At 40.8% G+C, this 26,218-nt stretch overlaps 1 protein-coding gene across 2 annotated transcripts in view; it reads left to right on the forward strand.

Annotated features, from left to right (window-relative positions):
• The window catches only part of PAWR (pro-apoptotic WT1 regulator), a 148,343-nt gene extending 126,482 nt beyond the window's left edge, over positions 1–21,861 (forward strand). For both annotated transcript variants that reach the window (XM_084617438.1, XM_084617437.1), the window contains exons 5-7: positions 14,329–14,476; positions 15,845–15,949; positions 21,137–21,861. In XM_084617438.1, coding sequence (XP_084473564.1) covers positions 14,329–14,476; positions 15,845–15,949; positions 21,137–21,223 — 340 coding nt within the window. In that variant the 3' untranslated portion in view covers positions 21,224–21,861. The remainder of the gene's footprint in view (positions 1–14,328; positions 14,477–15,844; positions 15,950–21,136) is intronic.
• Positions 21,862–26,218: the final 4,357 nt, after the last annotated feature.

Here is a 26,218-nt window from a genome sequence, read left to right on the forward strand (position 1 = left end):
TGGGCCCAGCAGAGAACACTCACTGAGAGCACAGGAGAGACTCCCTACTTTCAGCTCCAGTGGAACTGGAGCGCCTCAGTAGGTTAGAAGGCCAACCAGTACTACAGGTTTTATTTCCTGTCAGAGTGATGTAGATGCAGATTCCCTGATGTGGATGCAGATTCCCCTCTCCTAGTTAAACACACATTCTATTGATAGAGAAGTCTTTGTCCTGAAACCTTGTGGACAGGAAGCATCGTGCTTCTTGACAACTGACATGTCTTGACCAGACAAACCGAGTCTGCCTCACTAAATGACGGGACAATGAAAGTTCAGTATGCTGATCTTAAAGTTTACAGTTGCGGGACCCTGCCTCTGGATTTCCTGTAATCAAAAACCCTTCAACATTGCAAGTATCTGCCATTCTGCTATCACTGGAAGCATTTTCAGTACAGTGCCAGTCTCTCCTTTTTGATTTTTGAACCTTGTTAAGGGCCTTTACCTAGGTGATCTTGGACATGGTTGTGTGAGGGATCCACGTTGACCCTTTCCTGGGTGACTTCTGCTCATCATATCTTCAAAGGAGAAGCATTCTAGGATTTGTCTGCAGGCATGAATTTGTTACGTGCAAAAGAAAATAATCACCCCTTTTCAGTACGCAGGCTGCAACATCTGAGTATTGTCCGAGACAAAATCAAATACAGCTACCAGTCATGTTGTTGTTTTGAAAATCCTTCCCCATGAGGGCTCTGTAGAGGGCAAAGAAGTTCATTCCCTGAAGTAAGACTTAACTCAACGAATTGAAGCCCAGGATATTTTTTCAGAACCAGAGAGGAATCCTCATCCAGTTTTCGACAATAAGGAGCGCATTTAGAATCCCAAGTGACGAAAATTAGCTATACAGAATCAAAGAAAAGCACCACCTAGTTAGAGCACACTTCCTCTGCTGTGTTTTCCACCAAGCAGTATTTGACAAGCAGGTTATAGTCCTAGCTAACCCCAGCATCTTCTGAATGTCTTCAATTATATCCTAACCCAGAGCTTTGTGCCTCATTTTACTCATTCCAAGCTGTCAAACCTATGGATTTTTCCAGTCCCCGAGTTATGTGGGCACTCATTTTTTGGGAGTCAAGCATGCATCCCTTTGAAGTAACTTTGATTTTTCTGAGTGGGTTATGATTATATCACCTGGCCTAAGAAACTAATTCATTTGAATATATAATTGTTGGTTTCATGGTGAAATGATACAATCAGGCTGTCTTTATTTGAATGTTTGATCATAGAGTGCATATCCACAGGAATCAACTTTTTTGTTAACAGAAATTCAGTTGAAAATATAACATCAAGGCAAGGAATTAAACACAGAAGAGTTGGAAAAAGTACAGATATGGTTCACTTTAACATCTCATTTTGAATTCCATTTACTAGCTCTGGAGCTATTTAGCTTCTATGATCAAGTGTTTTTAAAATGTCTTAGTCTTAATTTAAGAAAACAACAAACTTGCAAATCAGGGTTTAAAAATAACCCCAAGGTTTTACAATGGTCTATGGATCAGACAGATTTGGCTGAATCAATTTACAATAAGAGTTAGATGAGAACCTCTTTGTCAAGGCTGATTTCCCACTCTGACACTTGGAGTGCAGAAGGTGGGGGCCCGCAAGGATTCTAAAAACTAATACCAGCCACTCCAGGCATGTATTAAACTCCTAAGGGTACAACTTTTCTCTCATCTTGGATGGGTTGATGCTGCCACTATCCAAGTGCAAAAAAATCCCTTTGAGAACCTAGGAAGGCTCACTTGGGCATTCCTTCCTGTGGGGTACCCACAAGCTCCTTCACTCCCCCCCTCCCACTTCTGGGAAGAGCTGAGAAAGAAAATAAAGAAAATCAGCTGTTGCCACCAGCTAATTAAACAACATGTGCACAAACCTCTTAGGACACAAAAATCCAATCCTGTTTTTTAAAAATGGTAAATTTTATTAAAAACAAAAAGAAAATAGTTTGGAATTTAGGCTTTTTGCTAGATTTAAAAAAAAAATTACAAGGATTAAGCATCAAGATAGCTCTCTTGAGGTCCAGCTTAAAGCTTACAAGCCAAACAAAAGCACGTGTGATTAGCACATAGGAGTCCACAAGCCATAAAGAAATAAAAGAGAAACCTAATCGCATCTTCCTAGACATTTCCTGATCTACTTACATATCTGGGGTTTCAAATGAGTACTTTGTAGGTATGATCTGATGGTTTTTCAAAACTGGCCCAAAGCTTTTTATGGCATAGTTTCAGCCCTGTCTCTGCTCTCCAGGAGAACAACACAGACTGACAAAAGGGAAGTTTTTTTTCCCCAATTTTAAAAAGCTCTAGCCTTCCCATTGGCTCTTTTGGTCAGGTGCCCACTTCCTTCCTTTTACCCATGCAGAGACTTTACTTGCTTTGCCTTTAAAGGGTTAAAAACTACCACCAAGAGAGGTTTTATAGCTAGCTTCCCCCCCCCCCCCCGCACTTTAATTTATCACACTCTTGGTGACTCTTGCGGGGTATGCTCCCCTGATAGTTTTTATTCAGTACTGGAAATTGATACAATATGGCTTACAAATACAATAGAAGCCCCACTTCTTGGTTTTGTTCATTCTCAGTACTGAACACTGAGATGAAGCCCAGAAGGTAGAAATTGTCCCCTCTAATTCCAAGAGATTGTATGTTGTGCTCTGAAATGTATTTTTAAAACCCTCATGTTAAATAACTTGTAAGAGATATGTAGAGCTTAACTGGAAATACTGTGAATGAAATGTTAAAGCCTTTTAGAACTTCTTGCTAAATGTCTGTCTTCAGTGAGTAAAAGCTTTCACCCATACCAGTTTCAGCTCCTGGGTCTCACTAAACCAAAATATGTAACCACAAAAATATTTTGTAACACCAGGATTCCCTTTATTTTTGTGGGGTTTTAAATGCTACCCTTAACGGTTACGTTTGGGCCTCACAATAGACTTGTAGTCTCAACTAAGGTGTCTTATGTTTGGGAGGAGGCAGCTACCATGGTGCTAGACCATGAGTGTCTTTAAGATGGGATGGGGATATCAGGGTCCTCTGCAGGGTCTGAGAGAAGAAAGTTGGGTGGGCACATACACTCTGATCTTTTTACTCTTAATCCTCTTGTAGCCCCTATTGATGTTGTGCAGAGTTCTGCATACTAAGTTGTCCAACGTAACAAAAGTCCGTCCAACCTGTTTATATAATGTATAAAAAGAAAGCAAAAATTCAAGAAAGAGAAACTAAAAAGAAAGTAGATGTGTTTCTGGCTAAGAAAATTGATTAGGAGGCTTCAAGGCTCCTGTAACATCGTGTGTTGGCATAACATAAAACTGAAACATTCTAGAAATACAAGGAAGTGTTTACAGTTTCAATAACAAAAATGTATTTTTGACTGGGTAACTTCAATGAGATGAGGTTGGCACCATTTTTGGATGCTGCTTATTTAGGAGCTATTGAAAGAACCAGTAGGACAATGAGGTGCATGGGGGAGCTGGATTGGAAGGAGCAGCCCTCACATCTGTCTGCTGGAATTCACTTTGTGGTTTTGCATAACACCACTGGGCCTTTTGTCTTGACCAGGCCAAGTCAGAGAGAGAGACCACCAGACATTGCCACCTTCATTGGCTTTGGCTAAATCATGAAGAACACCTAGGATGTGAGCTTAAACTCCTGCTTTTACCCTCTCCTTAGTGTTACTTTCCTTCTCTGTGTCTTCTCCTGTCTTTTTTTCTCATCCATCTAGTAAAGAGTTCAGCATAGCCAGCCAAGACATATCCACCCGCTTGCAATACTGCTGCAATCTTGTGACCTTAGAGATAAGCTTAAAGTAATGCCTTAAAAATCCTGAGGTTGATAAATTTGCCAGGTTTCAGAGTAGCTAACAAGACAGTGCTGTGCCTACAATTTCTGAGCCTATTGGATGTGAGCAAAATAAAACAGAAAATGCATGAAAATGAAAACCACGTAAACTGACTTTCCCTTTTTACCCAAAGGACAGTCATACTGTCAAGGAGGGAAATTTCCCTATTAAAAAAATTTGTATAACGAAGGAAAAAAGGAGTAAGGGTAATTTCTTTTTTCAAAATAAAAGCTGTGCTTCATTTTTAAAATTTCAAACGTTTTAATGTTCCTCTTCCGCACACTGTTGGTTAAAAAGGTTTTGATTATAGCAGTTACAATTCGGGGACCTAGCAATAACTTTACAGAAAACTGTGTACTCTGCTTAACTATTTAATGTTGTAACAGTAACAAGGTTTTTATTAAACATCTTATCACTTGGGCCAGATTCTTTCCCTTATCAAAGCAACAGTGACGAGTGTGTTCAACAACATCCATTCTCATTTGCTAAACAATCCTAAAGCATCATTGTCTGACACCCAAATGATGACCTACTCAACTTAATGCTCAAATATGTCTTCAAATATAAGAACAGAAGCCTAGCTACAGCTATAATTAAGCTGTCAAATGTTCTTCCTGAAAAATTATAATATCAATTACTACCTATAGCCAAGGCAGCAAGAGGTTTCAACTGCAGGTTTTGAAACATGCACAAGTTAATCCAGTGCTAAACAAAACAAACACAGCATTGTTCCCTGGACGTAGTTATGTTTTCACTTGGGTGGGAGACCAGGGCCTCAAACTGCTGTGGTAACCTCTTTTTCTGTGAGAAGCCGGAGTCTTCTAAGGTGCTATTTTGTATGATACCACAAAATCTTGTAGGCAAGTAAACAATACCTTATATTCAGTATCAAAAGCTGCTGATTAGTACTCGGCACGGCCAGTTCGTTTGTTTATTGCTAGAGGTAAATCAGCCATACGCTCCCAGTTCTATGCCCACATCTGAACTAAAACTGATAAAATTAAACAATAATGGAGTACTGGTTTAGCTGAAATGGGCACATCATCCTGTTGATTATCTTCTCAAAAAAGGAAGTTCAGGACAGGATGATCATGTGAAAGGTTAATAAAGTCCAAAGATTTTCTTGAGTAAACAATGTTTAAACAACTATCCTCTGTGTAGGCATATTCAGTGGCTTGCCCTCCTGAAAAAGAACCTTAATTCTCAAAAGATAGAAAGGGGCCAGTGTGCGTCTTTTAATCTGCCGTGAAAGAGACAGCTTCATTTCACTGGTAGCTGGCTATAATGAATGTCCTAAACACACCCAGAACTTCAGTAATCCAAATTGAGTGAAAACCAGTTAATAGATGATATATATCTCTTCCCTTCTGCTTCCACTCTGTTCCCACAGAAGTGTTAAATCTGATTAAATTGATCTGAGAAATAAATTGACAGTTCTTTGCAATGAGAGAGATTTTGTTGTTGTGCTGAAGCAGCCCTCCTCAGACTCCCCAAAATTCTGCTGATCTGCATTTTGGAGATACAGCAGCCAACCTCATCCATGAGAACAACATAAGTACCAAACATTCTGATGCTGTTTCTTACACTTTCAGAGTGTTCCATCACAGACGTCCTTTTGTAAATTGTCTGCATGATTTGTTGGCCTCTGAGGAAAGATGTTTGGAAAGGAGGGTTAGGTGCCACTGTCTGTATTCCATGAACAGCAGATTATGTGCTGAGATTATTCTGCGATCTCATATAGTTCATCAGACCAAGAGCAAATCAGGTGTTTTATCCATGATTATATCCTGCATGGTAACAGTGTTATCAGTGACGAACCCCTTTTTAAATAGCAAGGGCAGGAATTTCGAGCCTCTGGTAGACGTTGCCTTGCACCCTTGGTATACAGCCTTGGATTAAGCTGAAAGGATTGACAGGAAATTATTTAATTTCTATCTGATAAAGGGACTCTTCTGCCCTCCCCACAAATTTTCTAATACCTGTCAGAATAGGTCTGTGAAATTCCTCTTCCTGTCCACCAGATCTCAAGAGATCCTCAGTGCTGCTCTACTTTCCTGGGCACTATGTGTGGCTATTGGTGGGGCACAGCTATCAGAGTAACTGGCCATCAGACGATTGAGGGCATAATAAATTCTCTCTATCATTTTTCTGTTTCAGCTAAGTGGAAAATGTCTGATTCGTCTTTGATAGATGAGCTCTTCCATGATTCTTCTTCCAATGCCACTTCAGAATTCTCTTTATAGCATGCCAGGCCACGCTCTTGGCTCTACTTGCCTGTTCATGAAAATGTTCCTATCTGGCTTCTCTGTTACTGAGGCTAAATAAATAGACATCAGCTATGGTTAGCAGGGGCTGTTGAGAGGTGGATCTAAGTCTCCCTTCCACTTCCACTACCCTCGTCAAATACAAGAAGACATTAATCCTTGTGGTTTCCTTTAAAGCAAGGATGTGAAGAGAACATTACCAATTAAAAATACCTTCTTTCCCTTGAAGTATTCTTTTCACTACCACTGAAAACAATCCTCTCTCTAGTTTTTCTTCCAAGTTTCACATAAGAGCATTGCCAACAATGACTGAAACAAGTCAATACCGTTCCAGTCTTGGCAAAAGGTTTACTGTTGGGTGATGAGGCTAGAGATTGAGCATGTTAGTTTTATAGTGTTCTGAGTCCCTCCTGGCACTCAGAGCATAGAATAGTAGAAAGTATGTCTTTTTTTAAAATCAAATATTCTAGGATTTATGGGGTTAATACAAAAATATTTCTGTTCTGTTGTGTTGCAACATGCGTATCCGGTCCTAGAAATTTTTTTTAAGCCTTCTAATGAAGAATAAACAGTGCTAAATATGGTGATAACATTAAACTAGGAAATTCCTTACAATTGTGTCAGTGTGCCTTGGAAACTTCACACATACTGGAGCATAACAATATTTATGTCCATGAAAAGATCATCTCATGCCATGTTATGCCTGCTTTTGATTTGCACATTGTCAAGGGCTTTCTAAAATTATGAAATGCATGGTTGTTAAATGAACATTTTAAACAGACTCTAAATGTTTTTAAATGAAATATTATATGGTATAGTGGTGGTACTTTGTTTACGCATCCTAGGTACCCTGCATCACATGCTCATTTCAGTCACATGATTTCTGATTTGGAAATCTCTTGTTGGAAGATGATTCCAACTAGGTTTTGCTGCCTTTCTCTGGCAGTTAAGATTGTGTGTGGGGTGTGATCTATATCTATAGCTATCTCATTTACTCTTCCACCCAATCACAAAATATTTGCTTTCTTCAGTGTGTTTTTTATATTAGATATAAATATATATAGGGCTGTTGATTGATTGCAGTTAACTCGCATGATTAACTCAAAAAAATTAACCCCGATTAATCGCACTGTTAAACAATAGAATACCAACAGAAATTTATTAAATATTTTGGATGTCTTTATATAATTTTCAAATATATCTATTTCAGTTACAACATAGACTACAAAGTGTACAGTGCTCGTTTTATATTATTTATTACAAATATTTGCACAGTAAAATGATAAACAAAAGAAATAGCATTTTTCAGTTCACCTCATACAAGTACTGTAGTGCAATCTCTTTATCGTGAAAGTGCAACTTACAAATATAGGTTTTTATTACATAACTGCACTCAAAACAAAACAATGTAAAACTTTAGAGTCTACGAGTCCACTCAGTCCTACTTCTTGTTCAGCCAATCGCTAAGAGAAATAAGTTTGTTTACATTTACAGGAGGTAATGCTGTCCACTTCTTAATTACAATGTCACCTGAAATTGAGAACAGGCATTCGCATGGCCCTGTTATAGCTGGCGTCGCAAGATATTTATGTGCCAGATGCGCTAAAGATTCATATACCTCTCCATGCTTCAGCCATTGTTCCAGAGAACATGCTTCCATGCTGATGACACTTGTTGAAAGAAATGTGACTGAGCTTCTTAGGGGAGAGTTGTTTGTCTCCTGCTCCTCCATTCTGCCATGTATTTCATGTTATAGCAGTCTCCGATGATGACCCAGCATATGTTGTTCATTTTAAGAACACTTTCACTGCAAATTTGACAAAATGCAAAGAAGATACCAATGTGAAATTTCTAAACATAGCTACAGCACTAGACCCAAGGTTTAATTTTGGAAGGCACTTCAGATTCTTAGAGAGGGAGGAGGTGTGGAGCATACTTTCAGAAGTCTTAAAAGAGCAACACTTTGATGCGGAAACTACAGAACCCAAACCACCAAAAAAGAAAATCAACCTTCTGCTGGTGGCATCTGACTCATGATGATGAAAATGAACATGTTTCGGTCTACATTGCTTTGGATGGTTATCAAGCAGAACCTGTCATCAGCATGGACGTATGTCCCCTGGGATGGTGGTTGAAGCATGAAGGGACATATGAATCTTTAGTGCATGTGGCATGTAAATATCTTGTAAATATCAACTGTCCTGGAGACGTAACTATGGACTATTTCAGAGTTATTTAACATTGCCCCTTATTCAAACTTGGAGAGAGACCGTACTACAGCACCTTCCACCTCAGAAGTCTTTGCAGCAGCCAGGGACCTAATGACGCTCCCGGTTCCTCCAACCCCGATGGGAAAACCACCAGCTCTAAGTGTGTTGAGCAAAGGGGAGCATGTGGCTCTGAGCTCATACCTGGCACCGGGCCCTTTGGTACCTATCAGAGGCAAACTGGCCGTCCTGTCTTCGGTGAGGACTTCCCTGATCAGGCACCAATCCCCAGATCCTCAGCACCAACCAGTGGAAGCGATGGGTACTGCTCCCCCATTGTCTCCTCAATAAAACTCTTTCTCAGGTGGAACCGTGAACACTGCCAAAAAGCCACCACCATTTCCCATCCTAAATTCCACCAGATCTCAGTGTGGGCCCCCCCCACCGACATCTGGCCTGGAGGACAGTGGCAGATGCAGATCGAGCGGCTATTCTGGAATCCTTGGGGTTTTTCCCTGGTACAACGTCCAGCCATTCCTATTTGGTTGTGTCCGAGAGGAGGGCTCCTCCACTGCACCAGCCAGCACCTGACCCAGACTCCAGTACTGACTCCCAGGACTTAAGCCTGGGACTAAAGTTGGGACTGAAAAAGAGTGGCCCCCACCAGTACAGGCTTATTCCTACTCCTCCTCCTCCTCAGACAAAGCGTTCTGGGGACTGAGCGGCTCAGTGCCACAGGATGACTTTAGAGATCACCAGGAGCTATTAAAAAGGGTGGCTTCTAACCTGGAGCTATAGGTAGAGGTTCTTAAAGAGTCCTTTCATAGCCTCATTGACATTTTGACCACATCAAAGCTGACCCTGCACCTCAACGAGGCCATTTTGGGTCCTGTCAGTTCCCTATGGCAAACTCCATTTTCTCTTCATCCCACCTCAAAGAGGGCACATAAAAATACTATGTGCCTGCCAAGGGATATAAACTTGTTCTCCCACCCTCCTCCTGGATCCCTTGTGGTCACAGCAGCCAATGAGAGGGACAGGCAAGATCAGTTAGGCACAACCCCCAGGCAAAAGGATTTAAAGACAAGAGACCTGTTCAGTAGGAAGATTACTTAGATGGGTAAGTTACATCTTCGTATTTCCAACCAATAAACCTTACTTAGGATGTAGGATTACAACATTTGGAACTCCATGGCGAAGTTTAAAGACATGCTGCCACAGGACTCCAGGGAAACTCCAAGAGTTTTCTGGCCTGATGGGAGAGAGGCTCTGGCTATGGTCTCCCCTTCAAGTGGCCCTGGATGCTGCTGACACTGCAGCCAGAACAGTGGGCTTCAGCAGTGATCATGAAGTGATGCTCCTGGCTTCAATCCTGAGGTCCAGACTGCCACCTGAAGTCCAATAGTCCATCCAGGATCTTCCCTTTGCGGGTACCTCCTGCTTCTTGGAGCAGATGGACTCAAAGCTCTCTGGTCTGAAGGACTCCAGGACTACCCTCAGATCCCTGGGCCTCTAGTCCTCAGCACTTTTGAGGAAGCAGTTCATGCCTCAACTGTTGACCCGCTTCTTGGCTCCAGCACCTTGCCAGAACCTGGTTTAAAAAATGGAGCTGCGATTATAAGCACAGACAACTCTATTTCAACCTCGCTACCCGGGTTGCACAGATACCCAGGATGCCCCAAACAGAACTCTTGAAGGGACATCCAACGGCATAATATCAGTTCACACACCGGATCTTGCCCCCCCTTTTGTTTTCAGACGATGTTTCCTACTTCAGCATGGCATTGTTCCTTGGCACCCAGTGGTCCAAGGTGATGAGTACAGTGGAGGAAGGTTACACCCCTCAGTTTTCTCCCACCCACTCCCCTGTCCCCATCCCTCTTCAGGAACCCTTCTCACGAGCGACTTCTAATTCAGGAGGTGCAAGCCCTCCTTTGGGTAAGAGCTGTGGAGTAGATGCCTCAGAACTTGAGCGGGAAGAGGGTTTACTCTCATTATTTCCTAATCCTGAAAGCAAAAGGGGGTCTCTGACTCATCCTAGCCCGGCATCACTTCAAAAGTTATCTCAAGAAACTGAGGTTCCATATAGTCTCCCTGGCCTTAATTAGTCCCCTGGATCCAGGGAGGGAATGGTACTCCGCCCTTGACTTGAAAGATGCCTGTTTCCACATCTCCATTTTCTGGGGCCACAGAATGTTCCTCAGATTTAGCGTAAACCAGACCCATTACCAGTTCGCCATCCTTCCCTGTGGTCTGTCAGCAGCCCCTTGGGTTTTCATGAAATGAACGGCAGTGGTAGTGGCCTTCCCCAGAAGGTGAAGCGTTCAAGTCTACCCATACCTCAATGACTGGCTTATCAAGGGCTTCTCAGAGACTGAAGTGAAAACCAGCATCAACCTGGTCGAAGCCACTTTCCTTGCCCTGCGCCTGTTGATAAACTAACAAAAGTCTACTCTTGTCCCTGTCCAGAGAATAGAGTTTATTGAGGCAGTGTTCAGTTCCACCTGGGCTAGAGCCTTCCTCCTGGAGGCTCGGTTCCAGACAATGTCAGATCTGATATCCAAGGTCAAAGCCCAGCTGGTCATGACAGCACATTTTTTTGCCTCAAACTTTTGGGTCACATGTCCTCATGCACTTAGATGGTACAGCACACAAGTCTATGCCTCTGACACCAGCCAAGTCTGAAGGGGCCTATGTATTCACTGAACCGTCACCACTTGGGCTCAGTGCTTACAGTTTCCACCCTAGTCCTCTCCTCCCTTGACTGATGGAAGGATCCCCGATCAATGGCTGTGGGCATTCTCTTTGTCACCCCCCAGCTTTCAGTATCCCTAATTTCAGATGTAGCTGATCTAGGTTGGGGGGGCTCACCTCGAGCATCTCAGGTGGTCCTGGGAAGAACTCTCTCTGCACATAAACATCAGATTGCTCAGAGCGATCGGCTTAGCTTGCTAAGTGTTCCTACCCAAGATCATGGGCAAAGTTGTACGAGTGCTCACGGACAGCACAGCAGCCATGTTTTACATTAACAGGCACAGAGGCACATGCTCTTCTACCCTGTGCCAGGAGGCCGTTCGCCTGTGGGACTTGTGTGTGAAACGCTCCATCCACCTCGAAGCTTCCTAGCTTCTGGGAGCCTGGAATGCTCTGGCAGATTACCTCAGCAAGTCCTTCTGGTCTCACCACGAGTGGTCCCTTCACCTAGAGGTGACCAGATCCATCTTCCAGAGGTGGAGGTCTCCCCATGTCAACATGTACACAACCAGGCAGAACAGGAAATGCCAGCAGTTTTGTTCATTGTGCGGTCCCAGCCCAGGTTCTCTGACGCCTTTCTAATTCCATGGCCAGAGCTCCTGTTCTATGATTTTCCTCGTGTTCCTCTGGTACGCAAGGTCCTCCTGAAAGTCAAGTGAGACAGAGCATGGGTCATCCTTATAGCCCCTGCCTGGTTGCAACAGTGATTTGGCATACTGCTGGACTTCTCCGCTCGTGATGCTGCTTCTGCCCCGCCCGGACCTCATCTCGCAGGATCATGGCAATTTATTCCACCCGAACCTCCACCTGACCATGTGGAAGCCATGGTTGAACCCAGCAGAACAGACCTGTTCAGAACAAGTCCACCAGGTCTTGCTAGGTAGTAGGAAGTTCTCTACTAGAGTGCCTTAGCCAAGTGGAAGTGTTTCTCAGGTGATCTTCCCAATGAGGTCTCTCTCCGACTCGATCATCCCTCCAGGAATACCTGCTCCACCTGAAACAACAGGGACTGGCTTTTTCATCAAGCAAAGTGCATCTAGCAGCAACCTCAGTCTCCCACCCTCTGGTGGATAGTAAATCTGTCTTCTCTCATGAAATGTCCATTCTCTTCCTCAAGAGATTAGAGAGACTTCATCCTCAAATTCACAAATGGATTCAACCATGGGACCTAAACCTCATCCTGTCAAGACTTACGGGTCCTCCCTTTGAACTGCTGGCATTGTTCCCTCTGTCCTGTCTCTCCTGGAAGATCACTTTCCCGGTAGTGATTACCTCAGCCAGAAGTGTCTCAGCGATTAGGGCCTTATGGCTAAGCCCCAGTATATGGTGTTCCTTAAGGATGAGGTTTAACTGCACCCAGATCCAGCATTCCTTTCAAAGGTGGTCTCTGTTTCATAGTAATCAGGCTATTTTCCTGCCAGTTTTCTTCCTGAAACTGCACGGGAATGCAGAGGAGCACCATCTCCACTTACTGGATGTTAGATGTGACCTGGCCCGGTATATTGAGAGGACCAAGCCATTCCGTAAAACAATGCAGCTCATTGTGGCAGTAGAAGATTAGATTAAAAGCCTATTGGTTTCAGCCCAGAAAATTTCATCCTGGATCACATCCTGTATTCACCCATGTTGGGAGCAGGCGGGCATCCCACCTCCTGCCATCGTGACCGCCCAATCAACAAGAGCTCAGGCTTCATCAAGGTCGCAATCCAAGGCATCTACAGAGCAGCGACCTGATTGTCAGTTCAGATCTCCTCTTTCCACTATGCCATCACCCAGTGGGCCAGAGATGATGCCAAGTTTGGAAGAGCAGCGTTGCAATCCACATGTCCATGAACTTCAAGCCCACTGCCTCGGGTACCGCTTGTGAGTCACCTAATATGGAATGGACGCAAGTAAGCACTTAAAGAAGAAAAAATGGTTACTGACCCTTCCGTAACTGTTCTTTGAGGTGCATTGCTCATGTCCATTCCACGACCTACCCTCCTGCACCTCTGTTGGAGTTAGCTGCAAGAAGAAACTGAGAGGGCGTGGGGCCAGCTGGGCCTCTTATACTGACATATGAGCACATGGCACCAGTGGGCACTAGAGCTGGCCCAATGAACAGCAGTGAAGGAAATATCTTTGGTGCATGTGGTGCATGCACACCTAACATGGAATGGTTATGAGTTAGGCTAAGATTTTGTCATGGATATTTTTAGTAAAAGTCACAGACAGGTCACGGGAAATAAAGAAAAATTCATGGAAGCCCGTGACCTGTCTGTGACTTTCACTAAAAATATCCATGACAAAATGGGGAGCTCAGCTGCGGGGTCCGCAGCTCCCACCTGCTGTGGGTTGAAGTCACGGAGGTTACTGGAAGTCACGGATTCTGTGACCTCCGTGGAAAAAAATTGTAGCCTTAAATAGGAGCATCACATCTCAAAGAACAACAGTTATGGAAAGGTTAGTCACTGTTTTTAGTCTTCTGTCCCAGATATTGCCACCTACTTCATTAATCTTAACTGAGATTGTTTTCAGGCAAAGAAGCTTTTGATCTTAGTTTATAAGTGAGAGTTTTCCAGAGGAAAACAGAAGATGAAAAACCTTTCTGCCAGAGCATGAATGGTACCTATTTGAATGGCTCTGTCCATCACTCATGCTCTCTCTCTCCCTCTCTTTCTCTCTGTGACCTCCTCTGAGAGGAATGACTAATAAGAAATTAGATTCTATCGAGATAAATTTCCTCTAGTGACCTCAACAGATTCTTCTTTCTTTGCAACACACAGGCATAAGGAAATATCTGGTTCTGGGCCCTAGATACAGACAGCACTTTGAGGCATGAAGCCCTTGAAGGAATTAACCTGAGTTCCTAGAAGCTCAGGGACTTTGAAGCAACAGCTGTGCAGTTTTATATAGATCAGTGAGGGCAGATTGCAGTCGGGGTGTTGGGAAACAGGTACTGCTGTCCTGCCTTAGAGACAAGAAGAGAAAATCCAGTTAGAGACAGAAAAACCCAGAAATTGCAGGTCTGACTGAGCAACTGATATTGTTTCTCAGAGAAGACAAAATTACAGGTAAGAAAATTTTAGTTTTATCCATGTTGTCTTGAAGTAGTGGTCATTTACAATATGAATAAGTCAATTTTTCATGAATGTATTTCCACTAGGAGAAAAATATAAGGGACACGGGAAATATTTGCTAAAACTTATTTTTTGCACTAGGCATATTACTAATGTTTAATCTTTACTTCACAGTGCAACTAATGCACCTGAAGATGATGTTCCAAATCGATATTCCCGAACAGACAGGACAGGATATAGCAGATACAGCAGGGATGCAAATTCTTCTGGGAATTCTATACCAAACAGTGCTTTGGAAAAGAGGATTGAAGAACTTGAAAGGGTAAATACAAATTTAACTTATGCCCAGTGTTAGTTTCAAAATAAAATATCTTATAAATTCCATGAGGAGATGCTAGTGCCATGCCAACTCAGTGTGGCACTCTGTCCCTCTCTAGTGGTAGCTAGGCCAGGTAGAGATTGATGAGCCTGCTACCGTCTTGGCTAAGAGACGTGTCTTTTAGCTCAGGCAGTAGACGTTCCTGCAATGAGCTCAAGAGGTCCCAGGTTTGATCACTGATGACAACGACTGGGGTGGTCAGTGTTACGAAAATATTAGGCAGTGGTCCTAAATTTTTAATAAAAAGTAGTAGTAATTCCTTGTGAATACCAATATGCATACAGAATCAGATTGTCTGAGAAGAATGTGAAATTTATATCATTACAAATGCTAAATTGCCATTTGCTCAACCAGGGAATAAAACCAAGGCTAAAGGTGATTTGATCAGAGAACTAGACATGTACTGTTCTCCTCTCAGGCACTCAAACATAACCTAAACCCTGATCCCTTACAGATGTTTTCTTGAGCCATTGATCTGTAATATTCCTGATGTTCTGTGCTCCCTCTGAAGTATCCTTGTAATATAACCTACCAAATATTCTTGAATCCTTGTAGATGAAAGTTGCTAAAATATATATATATATAGTTTGGGGGAGATCTTCCTTCTGAAAAGAATGGGAGTAAAACACCAGGAAGCCTTTATATATATTTTTAGGACTTACGGAATCCTTGAGTTAGCTGAAATTGCCTTGTAATCTCTCCCTTCCAAAATTGGCTTCCTCCCAAACCAGTCAAACTACCAAAAGGATGGCAAGAGAGGGGGGAGGAGTTGGAATAGCTTCTTCAGTGACTGAAGCCTTATGTATGACACATGTTTCATATACCTTTGTATCCAGGCCTGTGGGTCTTCGGGCTCTTATAGGTCAAGGAGGCCAAGTAGATCTTAGTCATACTTCGGAGCAAAATTCTGCCTCTGAAAAGCCCACCAGTGTGATTACTTTAGGAGTTGATACTTTGATTTTAATATCCAATTTGGACCTTGTTTCAGAACTCACTAGAAGATCAGGGCTTAAATTAGAAATTAATCAGTTAAAAGGTCAGCTTTGGAGGTCATCATGTGGTGGGTTCTTCAGGGGCAGAATTTTGCCCTAGACCTGTGACTAACAGGTCTGCTTGGCCTCCTTGAGCGAAAAGGGCTTGAAAACATACTGCAGGATTTGTGGGCCTAGCTATCTGAAGAAAGGAAAATTTTGCTTCTTACCTGAAATTTTCTAATTGCAATATGCTAAAAGTGTCCTTTTTCAAATTAATTTTTTAGGAGCACTGGAAGAACATTACATTTGAAACTGTTAATTTGTGGGTTTTTTTCAGGAACTAGCCAAGGAGAGGCAAGAAAATGTAAGATTATTGAGGATGACACAGGACAAAGAGGAACAGATTGGGAAATTGAAGGAAGAAATTGATTTATTAAACAGAGTAAGTACATGTATTACACAAGGATGAGAAAAGCTTCCAAATTCTTCCATCTCTTCTCTTCTTCCCCACCCTCCCTAAATTTTCCAGGACAAGGGGATTCGGTATTTATTTTGTGTTTAACTTTTCAGCTAAGATTTAATAGACTTCTTTCTTGAAGTGGCCTCTGCCCATTCTCAGTAGTGTGCCAGGGTTACAACTGGACCAGAGGAAACGTCTAGAAGCAATGCCCACTAGAGTGCCTGCATGTTCCCCCTTGCTGCTATAAACATGGGTAGGGCTGGGCTTAACCATTTTAGTTCCTTCCAGTCACAATAATGAGGCTCCTGATCCCCTCTGCTGACACTTTGACCCAGTTCTCTGGAAACCTGGTTTCCCAATACTTTTCTTAGACAAATTTATTGTAGTTTAAATAAAATTTTAGTTGTAGTGACTATCTGTAACTTAGATAGTTTTTAGGAATATTTTGGGCCTTTAGGGATTTTTGCATCCTATTTCATATTTCCATACTCATGAGGGTAGATCCCAAAGCTAAGAGACCAGAGTTTAAGAGGTGCCCCTCTACTCCTGCCACTTTCCTGGTTTCAGATATACAGAGACTGTGTCTGAACTTCCTATGGGAACGTTATCCCGCAACTAGGTGGTCTGTCTGCAAGACTTTCACCCCACAAGCTAGGAAGGAGCTACAGAACTGGCTGTAGGCAGTCTTCCTACTAGAGGCTCGGATAGGAAAGTTGTTTGCTTCAGATACTCCTGGTTCCTTGAATGCTTTAAGTTTTGAGGTGCTCCTCAGGTCCTAATGCCCTTCCTAAGGACTAAGAGACCTGGCCAAATTGCTTCTCAGGTATCTTTCTGCATACATGGAGCCAAATTTAAAGATTCAGCTGGTAAGGATCTTATGACCTGCATATCTGACTGCTAGAAAGGAACTGGCCTATTAAGATGTTGGCTTCTGGGTGCAGACCTAAGCCTAAAGATGTTAAGTCATGGATCCATCACGTATGAATCTGACCACGTCCACCTGCTGGCTCATTCCATTGGCCAAGCCTTGTTTGAAAGCTTCAGCTGTTCTGTCAGAGTATGGGGAGTCAGTCTTTCCTAGCGCCCCAGTTGATGGCCATTACAGATTCATGGCTCCCATTTCAGTTCAGGTCCCAGGCCATAAATGGCCCTCAAACCTGGCATTAGATCTGGCTGACGGAGAATTGCAACTGGGAGTCAGCTCTTGCTCTTTGACCCTTACACACAAGGGACAGAAGCATAAAACAGATACACAGGGATGGCTTCTTTTCCTGAGAGAGACATTTCGTCATGGTTCCAGGGCAAAAGTTAGGACTGCAGGTATGGGAGTGAAAACTTCTCCAGTTTCTGTTTCCAGTTCTGTAGGCCCCCTGCAGACTCTCTCTTTTTTGAAAAACCATAAAACCAACAAATCATCCCCAATGAGGTTGACATTACTAAGTTAGCCACTTATAACTTTTCAGGGACCTTTTCAACCTGTCACCGTCTGGCAGGAAAGGGCAACATGCTTGCTGGCCACATGAGCAGGAATCAGCAAGACTAGCGTAAATAGTCACTGAAGGATTCAGTGAGGTGTGATGCTCAGTGATGTAGTCCCCTTTGAATCCAGGGAAGAATGTTCTCTTTCCCATCTCTTCATCAAGACAGTCTTTATCTTAGACATGACATCAGCTGTGAGTTTCTGAACGGCAAGTGCTCATTGCTGACTCCACCCTTTATGGGCTCCCATGAGGACAAACTAGTTCTTAAGGAGGCAGCTAAATTTATGCACAAGATGGTAATTGGTTTTCATCTTAACCAAACCTTGATTCTAATAGTATTTCTTCCAAAACCACACTCATATGCTGAGGAGGTGAGGTTGTGGATGGTAGCGTTTCATATATGTAGATCAAGAGTATAGAAGGTTGCTGAGGTTACATTTGTGTTTTCTGGTAAAAGGTCACTACAACCTAATGCCTGACCAAGTGGATCAGGCTGTGTATTGGGGGAAGCTAATGTCCCTGTGCGAGAGGGACTGAGAGGTTGCCTTAGCTCTAGATGAATGGGCTCTATGGCTTATCTGAGGCATAACATAATAGTTGAGTTCTTTAGAACTGCCTCTTAGAGCTCAATCCACCCATTCACAGAACATGATGCAGTGGACCTGGCATTAGGTTCAGAATCCCAATTTGGGAGATCAGTACTACAATCACTCTTTAGCTAGTCAGCCTCGTCCCACTCTTGTGAAAAGAGGATGCACTGTTTACACATTCCCACAAATGGGAGTTTAGCAGAGGCCACAGAAGTACTGAAAGTTCCTTACAAGCAGCTAGAATTCTTCTAATAGTGCCTCTGGACATTCAAGCTATTCCTCCACCTTCCCCCTTTTCCGTAGAGTCCTGTTGCTATTTACTAGGTGGTTGATTTGTGGTGAAAAGAACTGAAGCTGTTACGATGCCCCCTTTTATAGTCTCGCTCTCCAAACACTCAGAGCTGCAAGCGGGCATGGACTCGTACTCCAGCTTCTAGGTACCACTTCTAGAGGTTTCCACTGGTCCGGCTGCATCAGTGATGTTTCTCCATTAGTGTGGGTATACAAAGGCTCTTCAAGGGTTCTAGTCAGTGGTAAGTAAATCTTCACTTTTGTAACTTTTTTTTTTAAACTAATCTTGAAAACTTCTTAAGTTGTCTAAGTCTTCTAACCTTCTAAGTCAATTAGGTTAAATAACTTTTTACTTGAAATACTTTTACTAAAATCAGTCAGCAGATTACAGAGAAGGTTCTAGAACAGGAGGTCCCTTTGCATTGAGAACCCCACAAAAACCTTGTGCCATAAATGGAGTGGTCTCAATTCAATGGCTGAGCTATTTGATGAACTTCTGCTACCTTTTAAAAGAAAGGGAGAATGGGTACATAAAGTTCCCAGCTGTCTGAAAGGAAAGGCATCTGAAGACATTAAAATGTTTGTTGCCTTAGTTCAACTTTGAAGTAGTTTAGAGTTGGTCATCTGTGACCTCACTGGGTAGTCACTGTAGTTAAATGTGTTTTTGGAGAGAATATATTCAGAGATCATTTGCACTCTGATTAAAGTATCAGTTGTTTAGTCATCGGTCATTCTGGTATGTGAAGCCTACACTTCTCTGCCATTGTTGTTCTTTTATAATTAAATTATAAACCATATTAAATTAATAATGTAATTTTAAATCTAAAGTGGTAAAAGTCACTTACATGTATGCATCCATTATTATTATTTCTTTAGATATTTAAACTACAGCCAGTTGTTACTGGATTGTATTCAAGTAGCCCATACTTACAGTAATCTGTGGAATGTTATTTTTGTAGCATAAACATTCCACAAAGTCTTTTATATTTGATCTAATTTTTGAGTAACTCTGAAATATTTTTGTCCAAAGGCTTTTAAACAGTTGTTTCAATGTAATTCAGTCATCTACCATTTAGTTGTAGTACCTAATTGGCTGAGTTAGCAGCAAAAAAAGCATAAAATTATGATTACAGAAGGCTGCACTTCAACCATTTTATTGAAAAGGTGCTGTTTCATTATTCCTTACAACTGTTGGTTCACAGTACATCTGTTGCTGACACGGACTTTGCAATAGGAAAAGAAAAGCCTACAGTGGTTAGTTAAAATAAGGTGCTGTGTGTTCATGCACTGCTTTTACTTCTAAATACAAATTACCATATTTATATATCACGATTAAATGTTTCGTTCATCTGTGTCTTCAGAACAATTAAATATCGTCTGTTCCAGAAAGCCAGCTGTATTTTGATCTCTAAAATAAGACATTCTGTTGCTAATCTCTGCATTGCATGCTACATAGGACAAAAGAGTAACTGCAAAGGTACTGCAGTGTGGCTTTGAGCACTGATTGCCGAATGACGTTTTGGCTGGCAGGCTGGAGCTTTTTACTGGTGGCACACCTAAGCACCTGCTCCCAAAGGTGCACTTCTGGGATGGACCCCACCGAAAGAAACAGGCAAATTCATATGATCATTTTGTTAAGTGTGTGCTTCAAAATTAAAGGAATGGGGGGCGGATAATCTTTCACCCCCTTTTTCCCCTCCCCCTTCCATCTGACATAACTATTGTGGGAATTTTACACGCTCTCATTGCAAAGGAAGCTGAACCCTCTAATCCCCCATCTCTGGTTTTCCTCCTCCGAACTTCCACCATCCACCTCTTTTTATCTCTCACTAAAGTTACTTTTCTGCCTTTTCCCTTTCTCCTTCCACTTACTTCTCTTCTTCTTTTCCCTTCTCTGACAGTAACATTGAATTGAAAAGCAGTTTAGGCACTGCCAACCATAGCAGCTGTGCTGCTTTCAAGTTAAACTTCACTGTGGGAGAAGAAGTGAAGAAGCAAGGGAGGAATAAGAGGCAAGCTGGGGAGGGAGATGGGTGGGGGGAATGGCAGGCAGAATGTTGGGGGAAGAGGGAAGGAAAGATGGAAGCAGAGAAATAGGTGTCTGTTTTTAAACTGCCCCTTTTTCTATGAACCCTGCTGTTCTCTGGTCCTCTTAAACTCACCTTCTATTGAAAAAAATTAATTGGACTGCTAATTTATGGCCTTTTCAAGCCATCTAGCTTTAATCAGAATTCTGATGAGGGCAAGATACGGCTTTTCAACTGTTTTTTCCAATAGCACACTTTCAGTTCTCATTTTCTAACAGATACTTTTCATAAGCCTCTGACAACAAACCTATATTTAAAAAAAATACGTAAAATTTAATGTGCTGTCCTATGCTAATAAACTGTGTGTGTGTGTGTGTGTGAAAGTCAGTAAGCTACTAGTGCACTGTGGTGCACGAAAGCCCCTCTGGTTTGCAAATATGAAGTAATACGGGCACGTGCCAAGAGGCTTCTTACTATTAATCTCATGACATCGTCCGTTTTTGATTATATATTTCTTTTGAAAAGATGCTTGTCACATGGGAATGTGAAATGAATGTTTTGTCATGAGTAGCATTGGAAAAATATGAATTTTTAGCAATTTTTGCTTTGCTTCATTAGCCCTTTTATATATAGATGCTGTGAAACTAACTCTTCTTCTGTCTTTACCCTATAATCTCTTGGTTTCAAGCACTGATCTCTTAAATTCCAGGACTTTTAAATTACTAGTTTAAGAATCCATTTTTGCATCCTGAAAAATGTTTTTATTTTTTTCTTCCAAAGGACCTAGATGATATAGAGGATGAAAATGAGCAATTAAAGCAGGAAAATAAGACCCTCTTAAAAGTTGTTGGACAGCTGACAAGGTAGAAGATTCAAACCTCAGTGAGGAGAGAGAGAGAGAGATTTAAAAACTACTGATTGATTGATAAAGTCAACACTACAGTAATACTTCCTTTGTTGCAGTATGTTAAAATAACCAAGTCTTTATATTTATTATTAGGAAACCAGATGGATGTTTATTTTCATAATACATTTTTCATTCAGTAAAATGGCATCAACTTTTGTGGGTATTTTTAACCTTACCTTTCACATTAAGAATAATTAACAATTATGACATCTTTCAAAAACATTAAATTCATGATTGTTGTACTGGGATTTGTCTTCTGACTACATATAATCTGGTTATAGTAGTTTAAAAATCAGAGCACCAGGATCACTTTTGGTCTATGTTGGTTGTATATTTTTTTCTTGAATGAAAGGAAGCAATAAAAATAAGCTTTGTTTACACAGATCCAAAATATATATTTTGGGAGATATTTTCATTTTGTTTCAACCGCTGTTAAGTGTAGGTGCCTTATTGATGTGTAACAGTTTGCAGATTGATTACTTGTTCTAAAATACAAATCTTGTAGTTGTGAGTTTTTTACTATATCTGAAAGACTGACCATGTTTGAGTAGCAATTTTCTTCTGTATAGCAGTTGTCTTGGGGAAAAATAAGTTGTTTTATTAAAAAAAATGCAATAAACCAACTGTAGTTACCAACATTAAATTTTTTTGTAACATGTCTCAGTTGTGCACTATAGTATATCATAATGCTTGTGCTTTAGCAGTGAAATGCAAATTTACTGTCTTACAGTAAGTTTGTTTTGTGTATTGAGAATATAAACAAAGCCTGGAGCTTTCATTTTGCAAAAGTATTAAAACATAATTATATTTAAATCTACCTATTTTAAATATTTAGTGCTCATAATAAATGTGAGTTTTAAGGGTTTTTAAAGCTGTGATAAAGCTTGTTAGTTATAATGTATGAAAGGAAAGTTTCATAAATTATTTAGGCCTTTGAAAAACATGAAGTATGCAACATACAATAAAACATTCAATCTTGATTGCCACTAATGTGTATGAAAATTAAAGCTTGCATATGCAGTTAAATTTAGTCACTTGGGGCAATATGCTTGCGTTTTTTAGTGCAAGATGACACTTTCTTGATATAAAAACCACTGCCTTCAGTCACAAATAATTCTGCCTAAAAATTCTTGCTAGACTGCAACTTATGCTTGGACTCATCCTGGTAGGGCATAACTCATTCCTGATTTTAACAAATATGTAAGTCGTTTGAGTTACAAAATCAGATATAAAACCTTCCTGAAGTTCCAAGCATTCTTCCTCTCATAACTTGAATGTGCCGAAGTACAAAGTTTGAAACATCTACAGTTTTTGTTGCCTTAAAATATAAATATAACATTAATACGTAATGATGGCCATCTACAAAGATTTGCCCATAGCTTTCGTTTTGAGTTAAACATTCTTTGTATTTAATGAGACTAAGGAATTCTTAAATTTTTAAATCCAGAAATTATTACTGCATGTTAGATGCTTCGGTTTCGTTCTGAATATTGAACAGGTTATTTTGCTTTGTTTATTTTATATTCCAGTGAGAGAGAAGCGGTTGAGAGCTTGAAGTATTACACAGTACATTTACCTTCTAATGTGCTTGGAAGTTGTGCTCACAGTAGGAGTGAGCCCACACAGTCTGTCTTGGAGCTTAAATCCTTAATGCAGGGTTTAATTGGCACAAGGGTGAAGATCACGAGTGAGCACTAATCTATATCTTGGTCCAGCAATAATAAGCCCTTAATTTGATCACTTTTACAAAATTGGAAATATAAACATGTAGGGGGAAAAAACAACTTGATATATAATCACACATGTAAGTGGGTTTAATGGATCTGAAACCTAACATTGAAACTTTCTGGGAAAGAGCATCCATTTCCCTCTCCCTTTAATCTGTAGGCAAAACTTAAGGACTTGTAGAGTGTGCTTCCAAATATATATTTGATGTAATACCAAGAGAATTTAGATGCTTAACGTCATACTCTGAACATACAGATATAAACAAAGTTTTGGATATTTCTAAATTATATTTCACATAGAATCACAGAAAAATGTAGGGCTGGAAGTGATCTCAGGAGGTCATGTCATCCAGTCCCCTATGCTGTAACAAGGCCAAGTATCGTTAGACCATTCCTGACAAGTGTGTGTCTAACCTGTCCTTAAAACCTCGAATGACAGATTCCACAACCTCCCAGGGAAGCCTATTCTAGTGCTTAACTATCTTTATAGTTAGTTTTTCCTTGTATCTAACCTAAATTTCTCTTGCTGCAGTTTAAGCCCATTACTACTTGTTCTACTTTCAGTTGGACACAGTACAGTTGATAACCATCGTCGTTATAATATCCGTAACATATTTGAAGACTGTCATCAGATCACCCATCAGGCTTCCTTTCTCAAAACTAAACATACCCCTTTCCTCAAAGTTCAGGTTTTCTAAACCTTTTATCATTTTTGTTGCTGTCCTCTAGACCCTTTCCAGTTTGTCCACTTTCTTCTTAAAGTGTACTGCCCAGAACTGACACAGTAGTCTAGGTGAGGCCTCACCACGTGAGTAGAGTGGGACAATTACTTTGTGTCTTAAATACAACACTCTTGTTAATGCACCACAGAGTATTAGCCTTTTTCACAACTGCATCACATTACTGACCTAGTCAATGTGTGATCCACTATAACCCCCGGATCTTTTTCAAAAGTACCTAGCCAGTTATTCCCCATTTTAGTAGTTGTTCATTTGATTTTTTTTTTCTTCCCAAGTGTACATTTTGCACTTGTCTTTATTTTAAGTGCAAAATAAACTTGTTGGTTTCAGACTAATGTTCCAATTTGTCAAGGTCATTTTGAATTCTAATTCTCACCTCCAAAGTGCTTTCAATCCCTCACAAGGTGGTATAATTTGCAAAATTTTTATAAGCATACTCTCCACTTCATTCTCCAAGTCATTAATGAAAATAATGACTCGTACCGGACCCAGGACAGACCTCTACAAGATCCTACTAGATTAATCCACACAATTTGATAGCAAATAATTGATAACTACTCTTGGAGTAATTTTTCAACCAGTTGTGCACCCACCTTATAGTAATTTCATCTAGACCTCATTTCCTTACTTTGCTTATGAGAATGTCATGTGGGACTTATTAAAAGCCTTATTAAAATACAGATATATCATATCTGCAACTTGTCCCCATCCATTAGGCCAGTAACCCTGTCAAAGAAGTATATTAGGTTGGTTTGTCTGCAACTTGTCCCCATCCATTAGGCCAGTAACCCTGTCAAAGAAGTATATTAGGTTGGTTTGTCATGATTTCATAGAATATCAGGATTGGAAGGGACCACAAGAGGTGATCTAGTCCAATGCCCATAGCCAGCCTTGACAAATCCAGGATGGCTATTACTTATAACCCTATTATCCTCTGTGTGCATAGAAATTGCTTAATAATTCGTTCCAGTATCTTTCCAGGTATTGAAGTTACGCTGACTAGCCTAAAATTACCCAGGTCCTTTTTGTTCCCCTTTGGTACTATGTTTTCTCTCGTACAGGAACTCACCTGTTGTCTGAGAGTCCTTAAAGATAATGGCTAGCGGTTCTGAGATTTCTTTGGCTAGTTCCTTGAGTAATCTAGCGTGATTTCCTTCAGGCCCTTAATACATCTAACTTATCTAAATATTCTTTAACCCATTCTTTCCTTATTGTAGCTTCCATTCTTCCCCCCTTTGTTAATATTGTGTTAAGTATCTGGTCATAGTCAACCTTTTAAGTGAAGACTGAAGGCATTAAAATAGGCATTAAACACATCAGCCTTCTTGATGTTGTCTGTTGTTAGCTCTCATTCCCCGCTAAGTAGAGGACCTACACTTTGTTTCATCTTTCTCTTGTTTCTTATGTATTTATAGAAACTCTTCTTACTGTCTTTTATGTCCCTTGCCAGGTGTAAGTCATTTTGTGCCTTAGCCTTTCTGATTTTTGTCCCTATATGCTTGTGCTATTCTTTTGTTACTCCTCCTTAGTAATTTGTCAATGTTTCTGCTTTTTGTATGTTTCTTTTTTGATTTTCAGGTCATTAAAGAGCTCCTGACGGAGGCATATTGGTCCCTTATTCTTCTGAGTTTTTCTTTGCATCAGGATATGGTCCCTTATTCTTCTTTTGAGCTTTTCTTCGCATCGGGATAGTTTACTGTTGTCTTTAATATTGTCTCATAGATAATCGTGTATTTTCAGCCCATGAAAGAACAACAAAGCAAATGGGCCAGTATTTCTCTATATCTCATTACCTCTTCATAAATTAACTTTTTTATTAATTAAGTAAAAGATAATGGCTGAAGTTAACAAACTTTTTTCATTTTGACACATTTAATTTGAGAGGGGTTTTTTAACGGTATGGGAGAAGTATTTACAATAGACTTCCCTGAGCGCTTTTGAAATAAAGTTTTAGCATTCTTGAAAATGACAGGGCTTCAACTCAAGAACAGTGCCATCATTAAGTGTGGTCCCTTAATACAAATTGTGGGAGTTCAGACAGAAAGCGACTCATGGCATTAATGTGGCTCTGCGTAAATGCACATATGTAATACCCGGCATGATCTTACACAACTGCACCATGAAGATCCCACACTCTTCAGCCGACAGTCCTGTTGATCTTAAATATTTGTGGAAGAAAGTATTTCAATCACGGCAATAGTTTATGGTAACTTATGGTATTATCAGGCTCTTGGCAGAAGTTTTTGGTAGTCTCTATAGAAAAATGATGCACTACTTAGACTGAATTGTGTAGCCAATACAGTACCTTTTTATCTGAGTAGGATATCCTTAAACTCAAACATACAGCAAGCTTTTAATCTAAGTAGTTTGGGAGGATGTTACTTTAGCTACTTTAGTATAAGGACTTTTTGTTGACCCTTTACAGTTTGTTTACTTTCTCCTATGTAACTACTTACTGCTGGATTGTTCGGAATTAATGTAAATTGGG

The sequence above is a fragment of the Lepidochelys olivacea genome, assembly GCF_965140295.1.
Source record: "Lepidochelys olivacea isolate rLepOli2 genome assembly, chromosome: 1".
NCBI lineage: Eukaryota > Metazoa > Chordata > Testudines > Cheloniidae > Lepidochelys > Lepidochelys olivacea.